The 24,495-nt window shown below is 45.8% G+C and overlaps 1 protein-coding gene across 4 annotated transcripts in view; it reads right to left on the reverse strand.

The window, feature by feature from the left end:
* The window catches only part of IRF2 (interferon regulatory factor 2), an 87,253-nt gene that overhangs the window by 9,290 nt on the left and 53,468 nt on the right, over nt 1-24,495 (reverse strand). For all 4 annotated transcript variants that reach the window (XM_003271471.4, XM_030816370.1, XM_030816371.1 and 1 more), the window contains 5 exons: nt 22,263-22,362; nt 21,327-21,503; nt 20,962-21,008; nt 11,070-11,187; nt 1,939-2,103 (listed from right to left, as the gene is read on the reverse strand). In XM_003271471.4, the coding sequence (XP_003271519.1) occupies nt 1,939-2,103; nt 11,070-11,187; nt 20,962-21,008; nt 21,327-21,503; nt 22,263-22,362 (607 nt within the window). The remainder of the gene's footprint in view (nt 1-1,938; nt 2,104-11,069; nt 11,188-20,961; nt 21,009-21,326; nt 21,504-22,262; nt 22,363-24,495) is intronic.

Consider the following 24,495-nt stretch of genomic DNA (forward strand, 5'->3'; position numbering starts at 1 on the left):
CTGGCACGTATAAGAGTTCAAAATGCATTTGCTGAATAAATCACTGACGACAAGCTCATCCTGTTTGACAGATTATAATCTTCCTGTGGCCAAGGTTTATTCTGACGTCCCACTTACGTTCCTAGCATAAATGCACACTAGGACCTATGCTGAGTAAAATAAGCCAGTCACAAAACAACAAACACTATGATTCCACTCATATGAGGTACCTAGAATAGCCAAATTCATTGAGATAGAAAATAGGCAGGAGGTTGCCAGGTGCTGGGGTGGAGGAGGGAAAATAGGACTTGGAGTTTAATGCAGACAGAGTTTCAGTTTTGCAAGATGAAAAACGTTCTGGAGGTGGATGCTGGTGACGGCTGCACAACATTAATGCACTTAATGCTACTAAACCGTGCATTTAAAAATGGCTAAAATGGTAAATTTTATGTTAATGTATTTTACCACAATTTCTAAAAGTGAAAAAAAAAAAAGAAAGTTGGCATTCGGGGAAAATGAGATTAGATTTAGTGGCTGATAATTCACAAACAACGGTCCTTTGAGTCAACTCTAATTCCAATGCTGGTTGGAGCCAGTGGTGGGGGTGGCACCTACTGGAGGACACCCCATTTGGCAGCGTGTAAAGAGCACAGGGAAGAATCCCTGAACTATTTACTAGAGCTGAACTGCAGTTTGCTAGGATAGGCCTCTGTTTTTTATTTTTAATATCTGCAGGCAGTAACACTGACTCACAATTTATATTTCCTAATTACGATTGATTTCCACAAAATTCAATGGAGATCATCAGGAAGAGAGGAGAAGATGAAGTAATGTTGGCGAACAAAAGGAGCCATGCTTTTACTCTGTAAGAATGGAAGAACCAACTGGATCTGTTCCTCTCCCTGTGACTCTGCCTGGGCCAACTCCTGTCATTACGTAGCCAAGTCCCTGGGGAATTGGAAATGGGCTCAGTCATCTGGCCTAATTAGAACCTGTACTAGATACAAAAAGAAAGAGAAAATACGTGGAAAGGACAAGTACGCTTGGTGGAATGGAATGGATCTAGCAATGAGCTTGGGGTCTGAAGGTTGAGGTCAAGTCCTGACCCAGACACTTGCTGACGGTACGACCCTGAGCAAGCCCCTTCCCTTTCAGAAATGAAGGAACAGGAAGAGATCATCTCTAAGCTCCTATCCAGCCTGCTCAAACTGAGAATCCATTAAAACACTCGGCCAAATTTCTAATAACTTGGGCTAATAAATTAGACTCTGATGAACTACTGCCCTAAAGAAATCTTATCTGTAACCATATAGAAAAATGTTATGGGAGGCCAGGCACTGTGGGTCACACCTGTAATCCCAGCACTTTGGGAGGCCAAGGTGGGCGGATCACCTGAGGTCAGGAGCTGGAGACCAGCCTGACCAACACGGTGAATCCCCGTCTCTACTAAAAATACAAAAATTAGCTGGCGTGGTGGTGGGTGCCTGTAATCCCAGCTACTCAGGAGGCTGAGGCAGGAGAATCACTTGAACCTGGGAGGCGGAGGTTACAGTGAGCCGAGATCATCCCACTGCACTCCAGCCTGGGCAACAGAGCGAGACTCTGTCTCAAAAAAATAAGAAAGAAAGAAAGAAAGAAAGAAAGAAAGAAAGAAAGAAAGAAAGGAAGGAAGGAAGGAAGGAAGGAAGGAAGGAAGGAAGGAAGGAAGGAAGGAAGGAAGGAAGGAAGGAAGGAAGGAAGGAAGGAGGGAAGGAAGGAAGGAAAGTAAGTCATGGCCAACTGAGTGAAGAAATGCTGTGATCCCGTCCTCTACCTAAGAACAAAAGTGTCCAAGAAGATGTTGATCAAGATAATTAAAGTATGAAAAACTCCAGGAAGAATAACTCCTGGGACAGAGGAGAGATGCTCCGTGGGGTGGTGAGATGGGTGACCCTACCGGAGCCTCCCGCTGACGCTTACCTGCATAGGAAGACACAGGGGAGATCTGCAGAGGGTAGAGCTCGCTCATGCTGACCGGCTGCTCATCGCTCTCAGTGGTCACCTCTACAACTTGGCAAATGTCTGGCGGATTGGTGACAATCTCTTGATCCTCAATGTTGCTGTCCAGATGGGACTGTCCTACAACTTCAAAGAAAAGACAGCCATCATGCAAAGTCTCCTGACCTCACAATTCTAGCACACGTTCTCAAGAAAGAAAGTCTTCCCCAAAAGAGCCAGGTCGCCAGGATCCCATCACCATCTGTCCCCTGCCATGGGGCTGAAGAACACGCCTGAGCTCTGTAGCTCTGGAGTGATGTCTCCCAGGGAGCAGCCGGCCAGCACTTGGCTCCCCAGGTCTGTCTCCAGCATGCCTGCCAATGGCACGCGCGGTGGCCATGTCCTATCCAGCTCAGCAGAATTCCACAGTCAACCCCGTCACAGCCAAGGCCACAGGACCAGAGGCGGCATCCAGCCCCAGCCCCAGGGCCAGACATGACAGTATTTTGAACTTGACCGATTTCTGCTCCCTGCTCTTGCTCCAAAAGAAGGCGCTGTGCTTATTTTCCGGGTTCTACGATCCAGGGAGACATTATCAAACCTTACTAAAGACGAAGGACCCTGAAAATCCACCCAATTGTGTCACATCTAGCTGGGGACTGCTCTGCTGACACTCCCAGCTCTCTTCCTGCTCTGCAGGCAACATGTCCAACTAGCTGAAATATCAGCACAATGGAATAGAGTCAGACCTCCAATTTTAGCAAACATTAGTAGCATCAGCTCCCCAGAACACTGATAAGATAGATTCTGACCACCCTGGCTCTGAAACCTGCCTCAATTTTTTTTATTACATTGTTTATTTTGAGATCATTGTAAACTCACATCCAGTTGTAAGAAATAATACAGAGAGATCCTGTGTGCCTTTTATTCATTTTCTTCCAATGGTTATATGCTGCAAAGCTAGAAGACAATATCGCAACCAGAGTATTGACATTAATAACAACCCACCCATCTTGTTCCGATTTCCTCAGTTTTACTTGCACTCTTGTGTGAGTGTGTACCTGCACCAGGACTAAGTGCAATTTTATCACACATGAAAGTTCATGTACCTACCACCACTGTCAAAACACCAAACGGTTCCATCACCACCAATCTCTCTCATGTTACTCTTTGTAACCATAGCCACCTTCCTTCAGTACCTCCCCATCCATCTCTTTGTCCATGACCCCTGAGCAACTATTAATCTGTTTGCTGTTTCATTAATTTGATCATTTCAAGGATGTTATGTTAATGGACTCATACAGTAGACTTTTGGGGCTGGCTGTTTTTTTACTCAGCATAATTCACTGCAGAGTCACCCAAGTTGTTGCGTGTATCAGTCATCGGTTCCTTTTCTATTGCCGAGTAGTATTCCACGGTATAGATGTACCAGTGTGTTTATTCTCCCCCTGAAGGATGTCTGAGTTGCTACAAGCCTTTGACTATTACAAATAAGGCTGCTATGGATGTTTGTGTTCAGGTTTTGTATGAACATAAGTTTCCATTTCTCTGGGATAAATGCCCAAGAATGCAATTGCTGAGTCATATGGTAATTTCATGTTTAATTTTACAAGAAATTGCCAAACTGCTTCCCGGAGTGACCGTGCCATTTTACATTCCCACCAGCAATGTCTGAGTGATCAAATTTCTCCACGGCCTCGGCAGCATTTCGTGTTGTCACTGTTTATTTATTTTGGCCATTCTCATAGGTAAGTAGTGATGTTTCATGGCCATTTTCATTTGAAGGTCCCTAAGGTCCTGCCCTAATTTTGAACGAAACTGACCTCATACCGCTGTTAGTTGGATGAAACGTCCCTGAAAATTAGCTTCAATAAATAAAGGTGAAGAAATAATTCCCAAGGTCCTCAAAGCACTTTGCCACCATCATCAACTGTATCTGTTATTTTAACATTTTAACCCATAAGGATGACAGAGAAAGCATCGTTATCTTGTTATAGATGAAGAAACTCAGGCACAGAGAGGGAGAGTGACTTGTCCAAACTCACACAGCTTGGAGTATATGTGGTGCTCTATGTTGCTGTCATTTTCTCACCAATCAGTAAAGTGTTCGGGTTAGAACACATTCCAGTCTCCTTGAGACGCCAGGCGTCACGGAGAGGCTCCTGTTTTAATCACTCCAACTATTTTATTTTCTGAAGTATTTTTGTTTATAAACAGGTTCCTGTTTTAATTGCTTTCTGTGGAGTGATAGGCACATTATCTGATTTCTACGCAGGGAAGGTTTTAGTGGGCAGTGGCAATTCATAGGTTCTTTAATAAAGAAAGGAAAGGCACAAAAGAGGCTCAGAAAGGGGATTTGGGGATGTGATAATAGAGTCCAAAAGCCACAGCATACAGAATGGAAGGGAAACCGGATCCTGTTTAGGTTTTCCTGGTAGGGATAAAATTAAAGAAAAGGCAGGCAGGCTATATATGGCAGGCAGACTCCCAAGCCCATTTATTTCATCCTTTGGATTATCCTATCTGAGGGTGAGGACATCAGTTATGCAGGTCACTAGACACAGACTGACGCTGACCTACACTGACCTCTCTCAAGTTTCTTCTGCCTCTTCCCGCCAAGTAAAATAAAATGGCAGGAAAACAAGACAGTGTCCTGCCCTATCCTAAGTCCTAAGAAGCAGCTGGTGGGTGGAGGCAGAAACCAAATGGGGTGTGAGAGTTTGAGGAGGGAGGGCACAGCCATACCTTGCACACTAAGGCAATGAAGGTGTTAGATAAATGTGACTTAAGTCGAAGCCATTTTAACTTCCAATATTTCAAAACTCATCTCTCCTTTGCATGTTGCTCCTAACAGAAAGACAGCAAGCCAGCTGGGACTACAAACAATGGCAGCAGCTCAAGTATCCCCCTAGTCAGATCCCTTTGTTCCAACCAGGAATTCTTTCTCTCACTGCTTTTCCCCATGACGTCCTAGTCGGTTATTCAACTAACAAAGATTTATGGAACACCTGCTTTGCACCTCCTAGCCTCCCAGGGCAGCTAGAAGGAGCAGCGGAAGATAGATGCAGTCAAGGATCCGGTTTGTAAGAAGTGCATATACATGGCTATAGGCCAGCGACTAACCGTCTAGAGAGTCAGTTTAAGGCTGTGAACACTGAAAAGAAAGAAAAGAAAAAGAAGGGGGCCATACAATGGAAGCTGGAGAAGTGGGGTGTTTTTTCCAGTTTGAGGAATCAAAGGCTTCAATGACGTAGTGGCACGGGGGTGGGGGTTGAGCAACAGGCAGCATTCACCATGCCCCTGACTTCTGGTGCCCCTTCCTGACCCGCCGGCACAGATTGGCCTCTCTCCCCTGGGTGCCTCTCACTCACCGTCCCCGTCACTCGGCCGAAACTACAACGGGCCGCGACCTTGTGACACTTCTGGCCCCGTGTTGCTGGTTAACTCTGTATACCCGTATGGAGCTTTGAGTTGGTCAATGGCAACTCGCCTCAACCAAAGTATGAACTTTTTGTGTCCAGTCATGACACATGCTCACAACTCCCATCGGAGAGGCACTCAGGGACTCTCCCCTGAATAAATGGACATGGGACGGGGCCGAGGCTCACTGACTGAAGCCAGAGTCGAGTCCTGCAGGGGACTGTGACAATCTGCAAATACGGGACGTGACAATCAATGTTTTCTAGAAAAACGTCAAGACTTCTGGCAAGTGGACTCTTGAAACCGGCTGTGGGTGCGAGGGCTGGGGGCCAGGGAGGAACCGTGTTGGGGTGATGAAAATGTTCTGTCTTGAGTATGGTGGTAGTTACACCACTGAGCACATCTGTCAACATTTATAGGACCGTATGCCTTAAAAGGGGTGAATTTTACCATATTTCACTTAATATACATGACTTGGGGAAAAAAGCAGATAAGCACGTCCATGAAGATTTTAGGTGTGTCCTGAATGTGGGTGACCAGGACAGAAAAGTCAGTCTTTGTTTTCTGGGCTATGATCTGGATACCGCGTTAATATAATTATGTCATCTCTCAGGCCAGATTCCCCCATAGGAGTGTGTTGCTTTATGCCCTGGTAAGGGACAATGGCTTCTCTCCATCCAAACATCGTGGGTACTTTAGAAACTTTCCAGCTCTCGAGTGAAAGCCCATGAGAGAAGCAGGGAAATCCCAATATCAAAATGCTCTCAGATGAGCATCAACACCCTAACCAGTCTCTAACCGTTTCTCTCTCTCTCTCTCTCGCCATGTGAACTGATTTCCCTGAACCACCAAGCGGCAAAACAGACAGCAACACTGACTCCTGACGGGGGAAAAGACACACGAATAACAAACTTACCTGCTACAGCAGAGTCAGAAGTGGCACTCCTCTAGGTACCAAAGAGTGTCCTGACTGATAATAATGACAAAAGCTGACTTTCTGAGCACTGATCTTTGCCTCTCCCTACCACCTCCCAAGACTTCACAACCCACGAGGAAAGCACAATAGCGATCCCCATTCTAGACATGCTGAAACAACCGTACGAGACAGAACTACATAACTAATTCAAGGTCAGAGGCACAATCAGCAGCAGAACTGGGATTCAGTGTTAGCCTTACCCGACTCCAAATTTCAACTCTTTATAATATGGTCTCCTTAACAGAGAGAGTTAATGAAGTCCAAACTGAGCTACTGAGGGCTTTCTTAGCCCCTCTCAGGATAAAAACTTTTGAATCTCACCTTAGTGAGTCTTCAGGCTCATAACTAATAGTGACATTTCTTTTCAACGGTTCTCTATTGTGTGCCAGGGAAATTCTCAAACAGAAGAACTAGAAATCCACTAAGTTTCTCCAGTTTGTTAAAGTCAGTACATCTGAAAAGAGTCACCCACAGGAATGCAATTTTATGTGAATCTAGTTGCTGAGAATTATAACAATATTATTTATGGCTGGTTACTGATGAACCGGTTTGATTCTTTAAAAGGTCATTCTCACTTTATTAGCAATTGTTGACTTAATGTAGGTCTCCACCTGAGAAAGCAGCTTGCTCCCACGCCTCAGAGAAAGTGCTTAAAAGCAGATTATTAGAAACAGAGGGGTCCTTGGAGGTGGTTTGGTCCTACCATTTTACAGTTGAAAAAAGCTGAAACCCAGAGCTCAGGTAAATTGCTAAGGTCACCCAGGTAGCTGCAGAGTCAAGAATGAAACTTACTAGCAGGCATATAAAATCAGGCCATCAGCAGAGCATCATACAGGGAAATTTCCCCCGATCCCTCTGAAAGTTTCAGGAGTTAAACTTCACACCAGCCCTGATGACACGGCACAGATGGAGGCTACTTTTCTTAATCAAATATGTTTTAATATGATTTTGGTAATATCATAATCATAACATATCATTTACCCCCTTCTAGCCCCAGAGTGATTGAGCTGTACATTTCACTTCATCCTCACAATAACTCTGTGAGATGGGCAGGATCAGTACGATTATTTCCATTTTCTATATAATTTTAAATATTTCCATTTTATAAATAATTGTATATTATTTCCAATCTATATAGAAATTGAATTTCAAAAGATTAAGGAGTTTGCCCAAAATCACATGGTAAATAAAAAACTTCAGCAGCAGGTCCAGAACCCACATCTTTTGACTTCTAATCTCGTGCTCTTTCGGTATAAAATACAGCTATGATTTGGTTTAGGCACTCAAGAGCCATGGTAGGAGAGACGGTCACCGTGGGGTTGGTGATGCAGAGACAGGGATCTTCTGTAGGTGCCTGGGCCAGGCTGTCCCTGACTACAGGCTGCATACACCTCACCAGGGTGACAGAATGCAGGAGGGGGCAAGAGTGGGACGGGGCAGCGTGCACCTTGCACCCTGTGAGAAAACAGCATCTCAGTCTACTACACGAAGGGAAGCACAGGATGTATCCCAGTAAAAACTCAGTAGAGGCCAGGCGCGGTGGCTCACACACTGTAATCCCAGCACTTTTGGAGGCCGAGGCAGGTGGATCATTTGAGGTCAGCAGTTCGAGACCAGCCTGACCAACATGGTGAAATCCCATCTCTACTAAATACAAAAAAAATTACCCAGGCACGGTGGCGCATCCCTGTAATCCCAGCTACTTGGGAGGCTGAGGCAGGAGAATCACTTGAACCCGGGAGGCGGAGGTTGCAGTGAGCCGAGATTGCGCCACTGCACTCCAGCCTGGGCAACAGAGTGAAACTCGGTCTCAAAAAAAAAAAAAAAAACAAAAACAAAACTCAGTAGAGGTAACCAGTGTCTCAAGGGTCAGCGATCTGGGAGCAGAAGTGTGGATGAGACGTGTTGGGCTGGAGCTACTGCTCCTGCTGGAACTGCCACATGTCCACCCCTCACTGTGCCCTGTGGACAAAGCCTTTGCAGCTGCCCCACCATAAGGAGACCCGCCACCAACCCCACTGTCTCTATGAGCAGCCACAGGGAGCGTAACTTGCTCAGAGTAATTCAAGTTCGGACAGGTATGAAAGCGGTGGGCAGGGCCTAGGTCATGCCAGACCCCGGGGACCTGGGGGCACTCAACTCCTTCTCTTGGGGGCAGCGGTGACATGATGCACTGGCATTCTTTATTTTGTGAGAATAGATGGGGAGCAGAATGGAAGCAGAGCCCAGGTGACAGCCAAGGCAGGCCCACACACAGTGTCAGAAACAAGGGGATGGACTTGAGAGGGACGGTGAGGAAAGACAGGAGGAGCTGACAGTTAATTATAAATGAGGTAGCAGCAGCCAGGGAGAGAGGGAAGGAGAAAATAATACATAGCCTTACAAAAAGATGACGGCTTTCTTGGGTAAATAAAAACTTCTTAAGGCTGAAAACACAGCAGCAAAACTCCACTGCCCAGGTCTCTCGGTTGGCACCTGGTGACTGAGGAGTGGCCCCACAGTCTCACCTCAGTGCCCAGGCACTCCAGGTCCAATACAGCCAAGAATAAAGTATGTTGTTGTGGGTTCTGTGTCTGGGCATATTGCGATGTAAGGGTTCACATCTCATATGGAGTTTCATCTTGCTAAGAGCGTTCTAGGGGGTGTGGATAAAATCAAATGTCTTGTCTCAGGCCCCTTCTCCTAAGGGGTGACAACTCAGCTTCCAGGAAGAAGGCATGGGCACGGCTGACAGCATGGGTGATCTCCTAAGAGGTGGTGCCCTCCATCTAAAGATTCACCCAGAGCTACTTTTTATCTTTTTTTTTTGAGGCAGTCTCCCTCTGTCACCCAGGCTGGAGCGCGGTGGTGCCATCTTGGCTCACTGCAACCTCCACCTCCTGGGTTCAAGTGATTCTCCTGCCTCAGCCTCCTGAGTAGCTGGGACTACAGGAACCTGCCACCAAGCCCAGCTAATTTTTATATTTTTAGTAGAGACAGGGTTTCACCATGTTGGCCAGGATGGTCTTGATCTGCTGGCCTTGTGATCCACCCGCCTTGGCCTCCCAAAGTGCTGGGATTACAGGCATGAGCCACCGCGCTCAGCCCCAGAGCTACTTTTTATCTTATAAATAGAATTTCTATCTGAAGCACAATAAAATATGGCAAAAAGAAGGGGAAACGAAGGATACGGGAAGAGATGAAGACCCAGGGTTCCACAGCCTTGTGTCACCTCTGGCCATCCTAAAACCACAGCAAGTGCTGGGGCCAGAGTCTGCCAACCTTGAGTTCAACTGGGTGGCCCTCGTGGGGACCCTAACACTGGTCAGTAAGTGTGAATCTGCTCTCCTGCGCCTTCAGGAGCCCATGTTGACACTTGGGTTTGCAGGCTTGCCTTAAAAGGCTGCTTGAGTTTCACCGTAGATAAAGACAGGCAAATTTGGAAACAATTACCAAAAAAAGAATATCCTACAGGGGGCACTTTGGGCAGCCAAAATTAAGACAAAAATCCCAACTCCATGACTTCCTAATTGCCATATGTCTGGTCACTACAGACTGCTCTATTTATTCCAGAGTAATGAATAGACTCTCTGGTTTCATAGCAATCTTTGCTTTGTTATAGGGTGGGGCTGTGTTTTATCAAGAAATACAACAGGGTTATACAGCACTGCAGAGGCCGGTCAGACAGAATGTCCGCACCTGCAAACTTTTTACACTGCCCGGGAGATGGTTTCAATACAAAAAAAGCACTGCTGACCTCGGCAAGAGGCCAGCGGAGCCCTGTCAGGACAATTCAGCATGCTGCTGGCTTCTTCCGTTTCCTAAAAACAGAAGTCACCACACACACAACAAAAATTCAATGCTAAAAGAAAGTAAAAATAAAAAGGAGTTTTTTCTTCTCCTTCCCCTTAAAGGGAAAGCAGGCTGAGGTGTTTTGGGCACTACACCTGTGCATCTGGCCATACAGGACAGGAGGAACATCAGAAGACACATGTTCATCGTGAAGAGCCTGCCCTCCTCGGGGGTGGGCACAGCCAGCCACATCTGGAAGTTGTTCGACTGTTACGAAGGAGGGAAAACACTGCTCCTCTGAGACCTCCGATCTCAGTTTGGTACCTTGGTTTTTCTCTCTCCTTTCCTTTCTTTCGCAGTATTTACCACACATGGTAACACTGCAGTTATCTGGGGGTGTCTTTGTTTACTATCTGTGTCCCTCCACGAAAAAAGAAATTGGGCCTCCTCCATCTATTTCCTGCTGCTAGTACTGAGTCTGATATACAGAAGGTGCTCAAAAATATCTGCTGAATCAGGGTGGGCCCTTTGGCAACATGTCTCTGTGCCTCAGTTTCTCTGTCTGCCAGGAAGCAGTTGCTGAGAAGACTCGCGAGGACCATCTTCCCACTCCTTGGTTCCCCAGTTCAATAAATACTCTTTTGTCCACGTGGAACAAATAGTGGAAGACTGGGATCGCTAGCCATGAGCCGCTGGGAAACAAACATTCCTCCTGGGAGGTCACCCCAGCCTTCTTCCACGGAGGCTGACCCGTCTAAGTTCCTTTATCTGATCCTCAAAAGCCTTCGTTTCTCAGCCTTGAAATCTGGGGGCTGGAACTTGCATTCTGAGATGATTCCAAGACCTCCTCCCACTGACTATGTTATTTGAAGTTCACTGTTTTACAAATTTTAGGCCCCAGGGGGCTGCTGGTATGTATAAAAAATGAGACGTCAAAACAGTTTACCTATGATGTTCACCGTACTATCCACTTCATTTTTTATAGTTGAAGTCAGGACCGCATACTCAGGAGAAAGATCACTTACTCCATTACTAAGCCCCAGAGATGACTCAACTGGTTCTTGCTAGGAAGAAGAAAAGAAAAAAGAATTGAGAACACTTCCTTTCCCCTCCCTTCTCTTAGCTGAAATTCTACCCTCTGCCTACTTGCTTTAATGCGTGGGTCATTCATGCTCAGCTGCCGAATACACTCATTCCCTGCTTCTTTAAACTGGCTTGTTTTAAAGCACATTTCTGCCCAGGGTACACGGCTGGATATTCAGCTCCTTCCATTTTCCTTCAAGAAAACGGTACCGGCCCATCTGGCTTGCCTTTAGGAAATGCTTCCACCTGCAGACAATAGCTTTGGGGCTACACAGAGCTGCATCACTGTCTCTGTAAAAGGCTGCCCTGTGTGGATTCCACACTCTTCCTCCTCTGAGGGGTGCTCAGAAGAATCAATGCCCGGCTTTCTCCTAAGGGAGGAATCATGCTACCTCTTTCATAATTATTTCTTAGGAAAAGCTCTGCCTCAGTGACTGGCCCAAGAACAGGAGCCCAGAGGAAGTTGTAGACGAATTCTCTGCAGATAAGTTTTGCCATGGCCTCTGGCCACCTGAGGCCCTGCACTGGATGGCTGGCTGATCATGAGGGCCATACCCTGGCCTGAGTCCAGCCAGGCAACCCCACACCATGGGCTTTACATAAATGCCCTTCAGGTGGCTGAATATCTCATCCAGCCCAAGAATTCTGCACGTACACACTAATGAAATAATGAGAACAAATTCCTTTCCCTTATTGGAGCTCTAAATGTGCGCTTTTTTTCAAGTGCACCAGAACCCTCCATTCCCTTGTGCTAAACAGCTCTGCAAAAGCCAGCCCTGAGGTGCCTGTGGACGTTCAGCTCTCAAGGTGAGCTTGCATCTGCTGCTATGATAGCAATCAAGTCAGACAAAAGCCACACAGGACAACGCCCAAGGAATCCCAAGCGGAAGAGGGTGGAGAGCAGAAGGAACACAGGACTGGAAGCAGAGGATCATGCAAGTAGATGTGACTGCGCTTGGAAAAGTCAACAGTGGTCGGCTCTGAAACATGGTGGGTGTTCTCATCAGCTTATTTATACACTACTTGGAATCAATCCCCCCAAAATCCTCAAAAAGTCACTAACGGAAGGAGGGGAAATAACCTCCTCCTTCATAATCCCACCTGGCAAACTCCCACCTTAATAACATGACTTCAAAGGCATCGCTCCACTGTATAGCTCGGTTTTTAAATAAACCATACACTGCCTGGTTTACCAGATGTCCCAAAGGTCCAACATAAGGGCAGGCCCAGAACATCCATCCCTACCAGGCATGATTTTTACTCCTTTCTCCCCCAGCATCTTGCACCCTTCTCTCTTACAAGTTCTAAATAAGAAATCTGCCCTTTCTTGGGCCAAGCACGGTGGCTCACCCTGGAATCTCAGCACTTTGGGAGGCTGAGGCTGGAGGATCGTTTCAGCCCAGGAGTTCGAGACCGGCCTGGGCAACATAGCAAGACCCTGTCTCTACAAAAAATGAAAGCATTAGCCGGGTGTGATGGTGCACGCCTCCTGTCCTGGATACTTGGGAGGCCATGGTGTTGGGAGGATCTCTTGAGCCCAGGAGTTCGAGGACGCAATGAGCTATGACCATGTCACTGCACTCCAGCCTGGGTGACAGAGTGAGAGCCTGATTCTTAAAGAAAAAAAAAAAAAAGTCTGCCCGTTCTGAAAAAAAAAAAACAAAAAAAAAACAAAACAAAAAACCACTTGCCTGTGACCTGGGTGAGTCAGCAGGTTTTCCCTTCCTTCACAACCAAACTTCCGACCCGCTGTCTGCCTTTCTGGACTTCGCCTCTCCACCTGGGCCCCCATTAGTTCCTGCAGTCTCGCTTCCTCTCCACCTGCAGAATCAAGCTCCCAGAAGGGTCTTGAGAGCTCCGGCTTTGGAATCAGAAGGGCCTGGAGCAAAGCCTGGCACCTCCACTCCTCACTAGTTGCGGCTCCTTATTTAACCTTTGTAAGCCACCCTAGGGCACCGCGGACAGTTGTAAACTGAGGACAATAATAGGACCCATGTCATAGGGATAAGGTGAAGATTAAATGAGCTAACTACGTACATGGCACTTATTAGTAAATATGTACTCACCATTACCAAAGGTCACCAACAAAACTCTGCTCTCCCAAATCCAATGGCCTTTTCTCAAATCCCTTCCCCCGGACCCATATTCTGACCTCTGATGGACCACGTTGTCCCTCCATGGCGGCCTGAACTGTCTGACACTGCTGCAATTCTCCACCTCTCCGACGGCAGCCTCTTTTCTCAATGGCATCCTCAATGACCCGTGATCAGTTTCCCCACCCCGAGTCATGCCCCACCTTTCACTATTCCACCTCCATTTCTTCAACTCCCTCAAAAAGAACTAAGTGCAGGCCTCTGAAGAAGCTACGAGAGAATTGCTCATTTGTATGGGCTTCCTTTGCTGTCTGACCTTATTTTTTTAGTCATTCTGTTTCTAGGTTTCTTATAAAAGTAATGAGGCAGTCAGGCTTGCCTATATTTAAAAAGCTAAATTAATTCTGATTTCTCCATTGAAGACCTCTAAGTGTTACACATGATCTACAGTTTAATTAGTGACAAGTGATACTTTTATTACTTGAGAAAACGATGCCTCAGAGACTAAATTAATTTTCCAAGATCACGCTACTTTTAGCCTGCGGAGACACCGGAACTGAACTCTGTCTTTGGTCACGAAATATGGTTCAATTCCAGGAGCTTTCTGTCTTAAGAAGCCCTTGTATCCTGCCCTAATTCCAGTGGAGACTGAGACACTCTTTTGAACACTGTTCTACTCTCTCCATACTTTTTTTTTTTTTTGAGACGGGGTGTCACACTGTCACCAGGGCTGGAGTGCAATGGCATGATCTTGGCTCACTGCAACCTCCCCCTCCCGGGTTCAAGAGATTCTCCTGCCTCAGCCTCCCAAGTAACTGGGATTACAGGTGCCTGCCACTATGCCTGGCTGATTTTTTGTATTTTAAGTAGAGACGGGGTTTTACCCTGTTGGCCAGGCTGGTCTTGAACTCCCGACCTCAGGTGATCTGCCCACCTCAGCCTCCCAAAGTGCTAGGATTATAGGCATGAGCCACCGTGCCCGGCCTTCTACTCTCTCCATTCTTACCCTGTATCCTGCACTGACACTTCTATAATGGCATCATATATTCCACCGACGGAGGCTGGGAGAGACTATTCCAAACACTGTTACTCCCCTCACCCCACTTCAGAAGAAACCCTGTCATTTCAAAGCCATCAGTGCCAATCATCTCACTGACACTGTCACTCTGGACAGACAGTACAGTCAATGGCACAGTAAAACGGAGCCAGCACCTCTCGAAACACCTCCATCCAGGGTACAGAACAGGCCCAAGAGAGAAGGATCTTCACTAAACTGGGTCAAAATTTTTGAAATGATTAGAAGTAGGAATATCTAAATCTAAGCTATATTAAAAATCCAAATATCTCAAATGAAGAAAAGGGGTGTGGAGTTCTCTACGTAAAATGAACACAGAGATCCTGCAGGCCCTGACACTCTTCACCCGAAGCCTCTCCTGGACGCCCGATTCCCCACTCCTGCCCTGGCTCAACTGCCTCCTGCTTTGCTGCACCGTAACCTGGCCCGGTTAATCCTGGCCAGGATTCACATCTCCTCTTTCTGCTCCCTTTCTCACTTTAGATAGAGGCTCTTCTGTAAATCAAGTAACCCATAGCTTTCTTGGCTTTTAATTTTCTCCCCTTGCTCCAAAGATAATCAAAGAAAAAAACACTCTGCTTGGGTCCAGACTCCTCCACGGTGCGTGAACGCCGCCAAACACTGATGCTCAAGAACCTTTGCTCTAATTACAGAATCCAAGGTTTGGTCTCTGGTTTAAGGGATTTTAAGCAAAAGCAAACTGGCACAAGACAGAGTTCAGGGACAGGAGCACGCTTCTTTAGATCCGTAAAATAATACACTTTTAGCTGGTCTTGAAGCTACACTTGCTGAATGGGCTTGGGGACGGACCAGAGTTAGAGGACGGCAGAGGGACTCCCCTCTGTTCTGAACCCATGCTGTCAACACTGTGCTAATGCCCCTTGTCCCTGAAGCCCGGTTTAATGGGCCTCCAGCCCACCTCCCACCTTCCAAAACGCTCTAATTCATCTGTGCAAAGCCAGTCTCTTTGAAGCGAGATTTAAGGACATCAAATTTCAGGGCATCTCTAGGTCTCTGCTAACAGAATGTGGAGGCTGACAGCTGGACTTCACAAGTGGGTCAGGGAACTGGACCTTGGCGAGTGCACACACCCAGCACAGAGGCGCAATGCCACTGAGAACAGAAGCTCTCGTAAGACAGGCTGGGGCCTCCTGCCCGGTCCCAGAACCACCTTCCTTCCGCTCCTTGCTTGGAATGAGGCCACTGTCATTCTCGTCCTCCCTTCTCTCACTGCAGCTTCCCTCTTGACTTCTTCCTGTAGCTCACTTTTCTCTGCCTCTTCTCCTCTTAGAGAAGGCATCAGTTTCCAAAGCCACCAATGCCATTCTCAGGTAAATGACCACACATCTGCCCGCTGGGCACTCACTCGAGTGCTATGCCCTCCAACTTGCTAGCTGGCATTCACCTTCAGGGCTCTCTGTCACTTCCAAGGCAGCATGTCCAAAGTGAAACACCCTCTCCACAAAATGACCTCCGTTCCCAACACTCCTTTCTGAAGGTGCAAAACACTGGGGCCTCCTCTTTAGGCCGCTCTTATCTGCATCCTCCGTATCCTCTTCCACTTTCTGGAGAAACGTCTCCTCCCTCCATGCCAGTGGCACCAGCTACCGCCTTTCCACAGCAGTCTCTCCTGCCTCCCACTCCTTCCCATACTGGTGAGAAAGGCCTCCTTTACATATCAATTCCCTCCTGCTCTAAGTGTGCTCCAAGGAGTTCAACTGTGTCTCATTCGGTAAAACTGTCCCTCAAGCTCTTCAGACTGGGTTCGGAGCTCCCGTTCTGAGCCACCACATGGGAAGGGAGGATTCCGGGCAGGCAGAATAAGCCTGATAACCTGCTTCACCCAGGGCACCTCTCAGCTTATCTGTTTTTCAAGTGAGTTGCTGGCGTGTGTTTTCATTTGATTAACGTTTGAAAACTGAAGACCTCTTCCAACTAGTGAAGGGATCACTCCAGTAGCAGCCCTGCCAGGGAGTGTGCCGTGTGTTAATCCAGCTCACGTCACTGTTAGAGCCAACAGCTCTATGAGAAAGAGCAGCCGAACCCCTATCTGCTTTTCTATAACTTCTACCCATAGGTCTGTGCTCAGAACGAATACAGACCAGGCCTAATCTTTTCCAAGCGACTTTGGCAGCCCTTCCCAATTCTGTCTCCTTCATAACACTAACACTTCGATCTGGAAGCACTTTACAGTTTCAAGGCACGTACGTTTCAGCTGCAGAAAACCCTCCGAAGCAGGAAGTACCCATTTCTATTCGCCCCACCTACATGCCTATATTTCCCATTGTCCCCTCACACAAACTCCTGCTCTAATTAAGCCAGTTTCCTGTCTCATCCAGGAAAGACAAACCAACTCTAATCTCCAGGCCTTCATTCCTGATGCCCCTAGAGCTGGGGAAGCACCAGTTTGACCCTGTCCACCCCTCAAGGCCTGGCTTAGGCCCCAAAGACTACGAGGCACCCGGTGGACAAACTTGGATTCAGATCTCAGCTATGTAAAGCAATGCAGCCTTGGGAAAATGAATCAGCTTCTCTGTGCACCCATTTCCTAAATGTATAAAAGGGAAATGACCTGCCCCTCACAGGGAGAACTCAGTGAGACAATAATCATAGCTGGGAACTTGGAATCAGCTCAAAAATATCAACTAGCACCCTCTGCTTTAACTACTTCTATTCTTATTATTCTTGGCCTTGTCTCAAGTCTCACAGAGCAAACTGTTCCATGATATCTTCTGAAACATATACATGCACTGATGATGTAGAATCCAGGATTTCTCACTATTGCTTTGCTTTCTTTTTTGAGGTGGAGAAGGGGTCCGGCTCTGTTGCCCAGGCTGGAGTGCAGTGGTGCAATCATGGCTCACTGCAGCCTCGAACTCCTGGGCTCAAGCCATCCTCCTACACCTCGGCCTCCTGAGTAGCGGGGACAGGTATGTACCACTGTACCCAGCTGTTTTTCTTGTTCTTATTTCCTTAGATATCCAGTTACTGCCGCACAGGTGGGGCTTACCTCAAGGAAAACGTGGCTCACTGAGTTTGTAGGGATACGCTCACAAAGCGAAATGTCAGAGGATGCTGAGGCCGCTTCTGCACCTACCACATGGCCAATGGGCCTTGGGTCTTCCAGTCTCGGGGAGACTATTTGTTGGGGGACATATAGCATGGAGATCAATCATGAGGAACCCCAAGAAAATTCTAACACTTGGCCTACGTGTTGTAAACATTGTTTACTAATTAAAACTTCAACTTGAAGACTGGGAAAAGCTTGCTTCAACAGCAAATTTTCATACCTAGTTACCATATGAAAGACAAATTTCCTCAGTAGAAGAAACCTACCTAGTGTATCCAGTTACATATTTGGACAGACTAAGCAGGTTTAGTGTATTTGCAGAGGATATATTAACTCAGTGCTTGGGTGTTTTGATATACAATTAAAAAGTAATATATTAATAGCTAGTAATTGTCTTCTGACTTTCCAATTCCAGACGCCCTGGGGAGTTCACTTTTCAAACACTCTACAGAGACACTGAGTCCACACAGTGGCTTGAACAGCCAGGAAGCACAGAACTCGAGAAGCCCACTGGCCTCTTCTGAGCTTCCCCGCTACACTGTAAAGCACAATGCAAGTAGATCTAAATTCAAAAGTTAGGCTGTGTTTAGGCCTAATGAATCACCTGCCTTCTGCTGAAGGAATCAGGTCCTTTCAAGAAAAAAGTTTCAGGTATGAATCATATCTTCATGGCACAAGGATTTCATAAAACACACTTGGCTAAGGTGGCTCTTGACCCACACGGCTGCACCTAAGGGGATCTCTCACTTACTTCCCTGGGCCAGGATGGTCAAGCCCACCCAGGACTGTGCCTTCCACAACTTGCTCATTTTAGGGCCACGTGAAGACACCACCAGTGCCGATGTGGCCGTAGAGATTCCGGACAAACGGGACCGCCACATGGCATGAACTACTAAGATGTACATTTCCTCGCATTGCCACATCCCTGAAAGAGGACATGCCTTTCAATCCATTACGTGTCATGGTTTCATTGGAAGCAGTTTCTCTAAGAGACACATAAAATAACAGTGCATCTTAGCATCATTGGCATCTGGCGTTGGGTGGAATACAGTGGATACATGTGGGCAAAGTGTGCTGAAAAGGCATCAGCTGTTACTCCATTCTTATTTCTCCATTAACTGAGATTATGAAATTAAATCTGCATCCTAATGGAAAACCCCTCACTCCCACCCCACATATCCTACTTATTTATACATCTATTTAGTCAACAAATGCCGATGCATCTATTCAGTTATTAAATACGTATTAGTGATCTGTTCTGGACCAGGCACAGAGCTAGATAATGGGAAAATAGTAGTAAATACGATTCAGTCACACTTGAAATTGTAGCAAATTCTCACACATTTGTGAGAAAGCTATACTTTTCTGACTAAATAACATGAATCAAAATGTAGGCCTTAAAAATACAAACTCGGCCAGGCTCACGCTTGTAATTCCAACATTTTGGGAAGCCGAGGCAAGAGGATTACTTGAGGCCAGGAGTTTGAGACCAGCCTGGGCAACAGAATGAGACCTCACCTGTGTAAAAAAAAATTTTTTTAATTATCCATGCTTGGTGGCACACACCTGTAGACCCAACTACTAGAGGGAGGCTGAGGCGGGAGGATCACCTGAGCCCGGGCGGTTGGGGCTGCAGTGAGCCATGATCACGTCACTGCACTCCAGCCTGGGTGACAGAGTAAGACCTTGTCTCAAAAAAACAAAAAAAAAAACAAAAAAAAAAAACTGTGAGAAATGATATGGCTAATAACTTGGTTTGTTCGATTGTAAAAAAAAAAATGTTTTAAGAGGTAATATAGGAGAAACATACATACTTAAAAGACATTCAAAAATCACATGTGGATTTAGATGGGTCTTAATTTAAGTAAACAAACTACATGAATGTTATAACACGTATGAAACAACTGAAACTCTGACCACTGGCTGGATATTCACTGATATTGAGAAATTACTGTGAACTTTTTCAGGTATAGTAATGACATCATGGTATTTTTACAGAGCACTTGTCTTTTAAATATATATACTGAACTATTATGGAAGAAATGCTATGAGGTTTGGCATTTGCTTCACACATTAAGCTGAACTATAAAAAATTGTTTTGGGGCCGAGTGCCATGGCTCACGCCTGTATTCCCAGCACTTTGGGAGGCTGAGGTGGGCGAATCACTTAAGGTCAGGAGTTCAAGACCAGCCTGTCCAACATGGTGAAACCCCCATCTCTACTAAAAATACAAAAATTAGCTGGGCATGGTGGCATGTGTTTGTAGTCCCAGCTACTTGGGAGGCTGAGGCAGGAGAACCACTTGAACCCAGAAGGCAGAGGTTGCAATGAGCCAAGACTGTGCCATTGCACTCCAGCCTGTGCCAACAGAGCAAAACTCCATCACAATTTAAAAAATAAATAAATGAATAAATAAATTACTTTTATAAGTCAAAAATGGTTGAAGGGCTGCAATTTCATGTTAGAAGTCAGGAAATGGGAGGGGCTGTTGATGAAGCAAAACTGGCCAGGAGCTGATTAAGGTGAAAATTCATCTGAATGATGGCCTATGGGGTAAATTTTACTCATTTGTCTCCTTCCTATGTGCATAAAATCTTTCCACAATGAAAAATTAAAACAAAATTAGGCCTTTAATACAGTACAATATTTAAATTTAGTTAAAAATAAAAACTAGTGAAAGTGAAACTGAAAGCATCACTGCAAAAACACCCTCCGCCTAAATTTCTTCATCTGCAAAGGGAGGCCAGTGAGCTCGACAATGTCTCCGAGATCCTGGGTCTGTGACCGCAGTGTCTGCTCTCTGCTCAGCAACTGAAGCTTGTCCCCAGTTCTGCGGGGCATATTCGGCTCTTCTCTTACTATTTAACGAGGGCCATCTAATCTATGCACAAAGATCCTCAGACTGCAGGGGAGTTCAGACTCCACAGCCTACTGAGAAGCTGACACACACACACACACACATCCCACGGCAGACCCTTGTGGGGTGTGAGAGATGATTCTACGGTGGACAGAAGGCAGCCACTGAGAGCCGTGCTGATAGAGTGCTGAAGGTGACCACTGCGTCCCCCACCAAAGGGCCTGTGACGGAATGTCTGTAACATACAGTTCATACATTTATAGAGGTCTATAATATTTAATACATATTAAAGTATATTTAATAGCCTGAAAATATACTGAATAGTATGAGACTTAAGCTGTTGTGGAGCTTAGCTGGCACAAAATGACCGCTGGCAACGGCTGTGGTGGCCAGATGGAGGCCTCAGCCTGCCGAGCACAGTGAGAATCTGTGACTTCATTCATAAATTTCCCAGAGAAACGGGATGAGGTAGGGCCCTGTGTACCTACGTCTGCAAGTGGATACATGCTGAAGAGCAAACATGTAAAGCACAGAAGACACAAGCAAAGGAAGAAAGATGACACAGTCCACAGAGGCCCTGTGACTCGTCTTTACAAAGCAGAATATGAGTCATTAATAGGATCCCAACTTTGGCTTTCTCTCTGAATCACCCAAGATTACCTTGATGTGCTTAACTTTGTCTTCTTTTTCTGTCTTTGGTTTCTTTCCTGTGGCAACAAAAATGTAGTTTTGGATTAATTCATGAAGGGCCTCCAGAGAAACATTCCCCTCACATTAAATTCTTTCTGAAACTCTCAATGAACCTGTTGCTTTAATCTGTACACGGTCAAAATTCCACATGTATCTTTTACTGCCTTTGGTGAATTGAAAGCCTTGTTTCCAAGCCAGGTAGAGGCAGAATGATCCCCTACAGCATGGACAGGCTATTCTACCTGGGAAGTGACTGCAGATGTAGAAATGAAGAGATCACGAAGGCACGATGACACAAATTGAGTGATCTTATTTTACTCTGTAAATGCCTTTACCTTTCTTAGAAGGCCGCTCCGACAGGGGCAGCATTCGGTAGACCCTGAAGGCGTTGTTTCCTTTCTTTATGCTTTTATCCTTGACTTCTTCAATATCAGGCAAGGAATTCATGGCGCATCTGAAATTCGCCTTCCATGTTTTGGGATCAGGTTTATCTACTCCTGGTTGATGCTTTCCTAACAAAATAGACAAAGATTAAGAACAAGAGAGAAAACATTAGATACAGAGGAAGAAATTTCTGGAAACACAGTATTGCTGGCCAGGCAATATAAGGAAACCTTTTCACTCCAGGCTATACCTCCAGTGACCAATTGTCCTGGTGTGCCTGGGAGTGAGAAGGTTCTTGGGATGTGGGAATTCTGCTTTTAAAACCTGAACAGTTCCAGGCAAACTGGGACAAGCTGGTCACCCTGGTTCTACTGAACAGCCTGAGGAAACTATAAATGCTGGAAGAATGGAGCATCAGCGTAAGAAAAATACAGAAGACTGACAGGCTACAGAGTCAACAGTCAGAGGGAACCTGAGTGCCTCTTTTTCATCTGATGCTCCAACAAAGTCCATTCCTGTAAATAGCTCCCTACGTAAAGGTTGTAATAAATACATGTATTTCTGACTACCTTTTGGGGGGAGATAAATTTGATCAAAGTTTATAGCATCAGAACAACTGAGTTTCTATTCCCCTGGTAACACCTAGGGAACTTCTTAGAATACCACATTTATAGGAAATTGAAGGACTAAGAGTCTATAGGATGAGAGGAGCGTTACTTCTGAGGGCTGTAGTTTGTACCCCATGTGTCCTGGATGTGCCTAGGGACGAGTCACAGGTTTTTCAGAGCCATCTTCATGAGGTCATGAGCCAGGATATTTTATGTGTAATGAGAACAAAACTAAGCAAGAGTGCCTTCCTCTATAAACGCCACGGGGAGTTTTAGTACCTGTATGGATTGCCCAGTTTCTAAAGAGTGGTGCATCTTTTTCCACATCCCACCCATGTCTAGCCGCATGCATCCAGGGGATCTGAAAAATCTTCTTTTCCTGAAAACAAACAAACAAACAAAAAAAAAAACAGAGGTAAAGAAGAACTGCAGTCATGGGTTTTGGCCCACCATTGCAAAAGGTTGTGAAGGCCTAGCCAGCAAGATTCCCCACCAAGCATCACTGAATGTGTTGACTGTTGACAAGAAAATCTACTGTAAACCAAACCCACTTCCCCCGCTGGATCCCACATCTTGATCGCCTACCCCAAGTGACAGTCGGTCTCGTGAAGTCTTGCAGAGCAGGAATGTTTTCCAAGGTCAAAGGTGATGATTTGGGATATGCCAGTGTGTTCCATTATTTGTGCCTCTTTTCTATTTTTCAATATTTTTTTTGGAGACAGAGTCTCGCTCTGTTGCCCAGGCTGCAGCGTAGTGGCACGGTATCGGCTCACTACAACCTCCATCTCCCGGGTTCAAGAGATCCTCCCACCTCAGCCCCCGAGTAGCTAGGATTACTGGCATGTGCCACCACGCTTGGCCAAGTTTTGTAATTTTGGTAGAGACAGGGTTTTGCCATGCTGGCCAGGCTGGTCTCGAACTCCTGATCTCAAGTGATCCGCCCGCCTCAGGCTTCCAAACTGCTGGGATTACAGGTGTGAGCCACCACACCGGGCCCTGTGCCTCTTTTTTTATAAAACCACAGAAAAATGGCCACCTACTGAAACTTCTAATGCCTACTCTTATAATTTATTCTCATCGTTTGGTAAATAGTAACTCCAGCTATCTTAGGTAAATTAAAAATTAGACAACTTTCCAAAACCCTTGATGCTACTAAAGAAAAGTCGGGTACATGTGAGGCCACTGTCACAGCAACAGAAACCAAATATCTCCATTTGCTTCTGCATCCAACAGAAATAGAAAGTAATGTTCGAATCCCTGTGGGTCTACTGCCTGCAGGAAATAGCAAGAAGTGCAAACAAAGAGGTAGAGGTTATGAAATGACACATTTTCTGGAGAAAGATCCCTCAATACAATCCTTGTATCAGATTATCTCTACATCTCTCTCAATGTTGAGGTTTGTAACTCAAAACCACCTCAAGCAACCCTGAAAAACACATGGTTGGAAACCCATGGCTTAGTAACAAAGCCGTACTCTTAATAAAGCTACAGATGAGGAGCCTGGCCCAAGCAGCTCTTGTGGCAGGTACTAAGGTCCCACTGGCACTGTGCATCTGACTACCCACATCCACATGGACCTCAGTTTTGTTTTCCTCCCACAGCCTACTGAGTGAGGTATATGCTACGATTTCCATTTTATAGCTAAGGAAACCGAGAAGCAGATTTTAACTATTTAGTCAAGGAACTTGCAGGATAAGTGTCTAAGTTCAAAACCCAGGTCATGCGACTCTCTATGCTATTGCTTAATCACCCATTCATTGTCTCCCAGCTTTTAGATTTGGAAGAGTCCCTGTCCTATGACAGACCAGTCGAGACCTGGATTCTGTGGCGATTAAAGCCCAGGAGGTTGTACTCTTTCAAAGCTCTCAAGGCAGTTCTGCTAATTGCTAGGTATGCGGATCCCTGCACTAGACGCTGAGGAAGGAGAGGAAATGTCAGCAGGGAGTTTCCAGCACTTTAGTCTCACACAGTGAAACGCAGAAAGGGTCCCAGCTGTCCCCAAAGAGACTCAGCGCCTCTCCACAGAACCAATCACAAAGGCAGAACGAAGACTATTTCGGAACATTGGAGAGTTTCCCAAAACCTGTTAAAAGGAAAATTCTACCATCTTCTAAAAAGTCAGTTATTAAAGGAGAACTGAAAGTGAGAGACTTTTTCATAAATTCCTCGGTGTTCCTTCTGTATCATCGACAGAGAGGGCTTCAGGTTAGCCAATTTCAAAAGGACAGTGATCAGAAAGGGGCTGGGTGACATTTTATGCTTTAATGTAGATGAAAATCGACAGCAAAATCACTTAATGCCGTTTATTGATGTTCACATGAAAATGAATACAAGTGAAAATTGATTTCAGTGAAAGAGCTTTTCTTGAAGTGCACGCCCAGAATCTAAAGCTTTATGCTTAAACACCAAGATTCTTAAGAATTTGCTGTTGCACTTTTCTCTAGATCAAAGGAGTTCTAGGGTGATACAATCTGAAATCTAACTTGCAAGACACAAAATTGATACAGATAAA

The sequence above is a fragment of the Nomascus leucogenys genome, chromosome 7b, assembly GCF_006542625.1.
Source record: "Nomascus leucogenys isolate Asia chromosome 7b, Asia_NLE_v1, whole genome shotgun sequence".
Lineage (NCBI taxonomy): Eukaryota > Metazoa > Chordata > Mammalia > Primates > Hylobatidae > Nomascus > Nomascus leucogenys.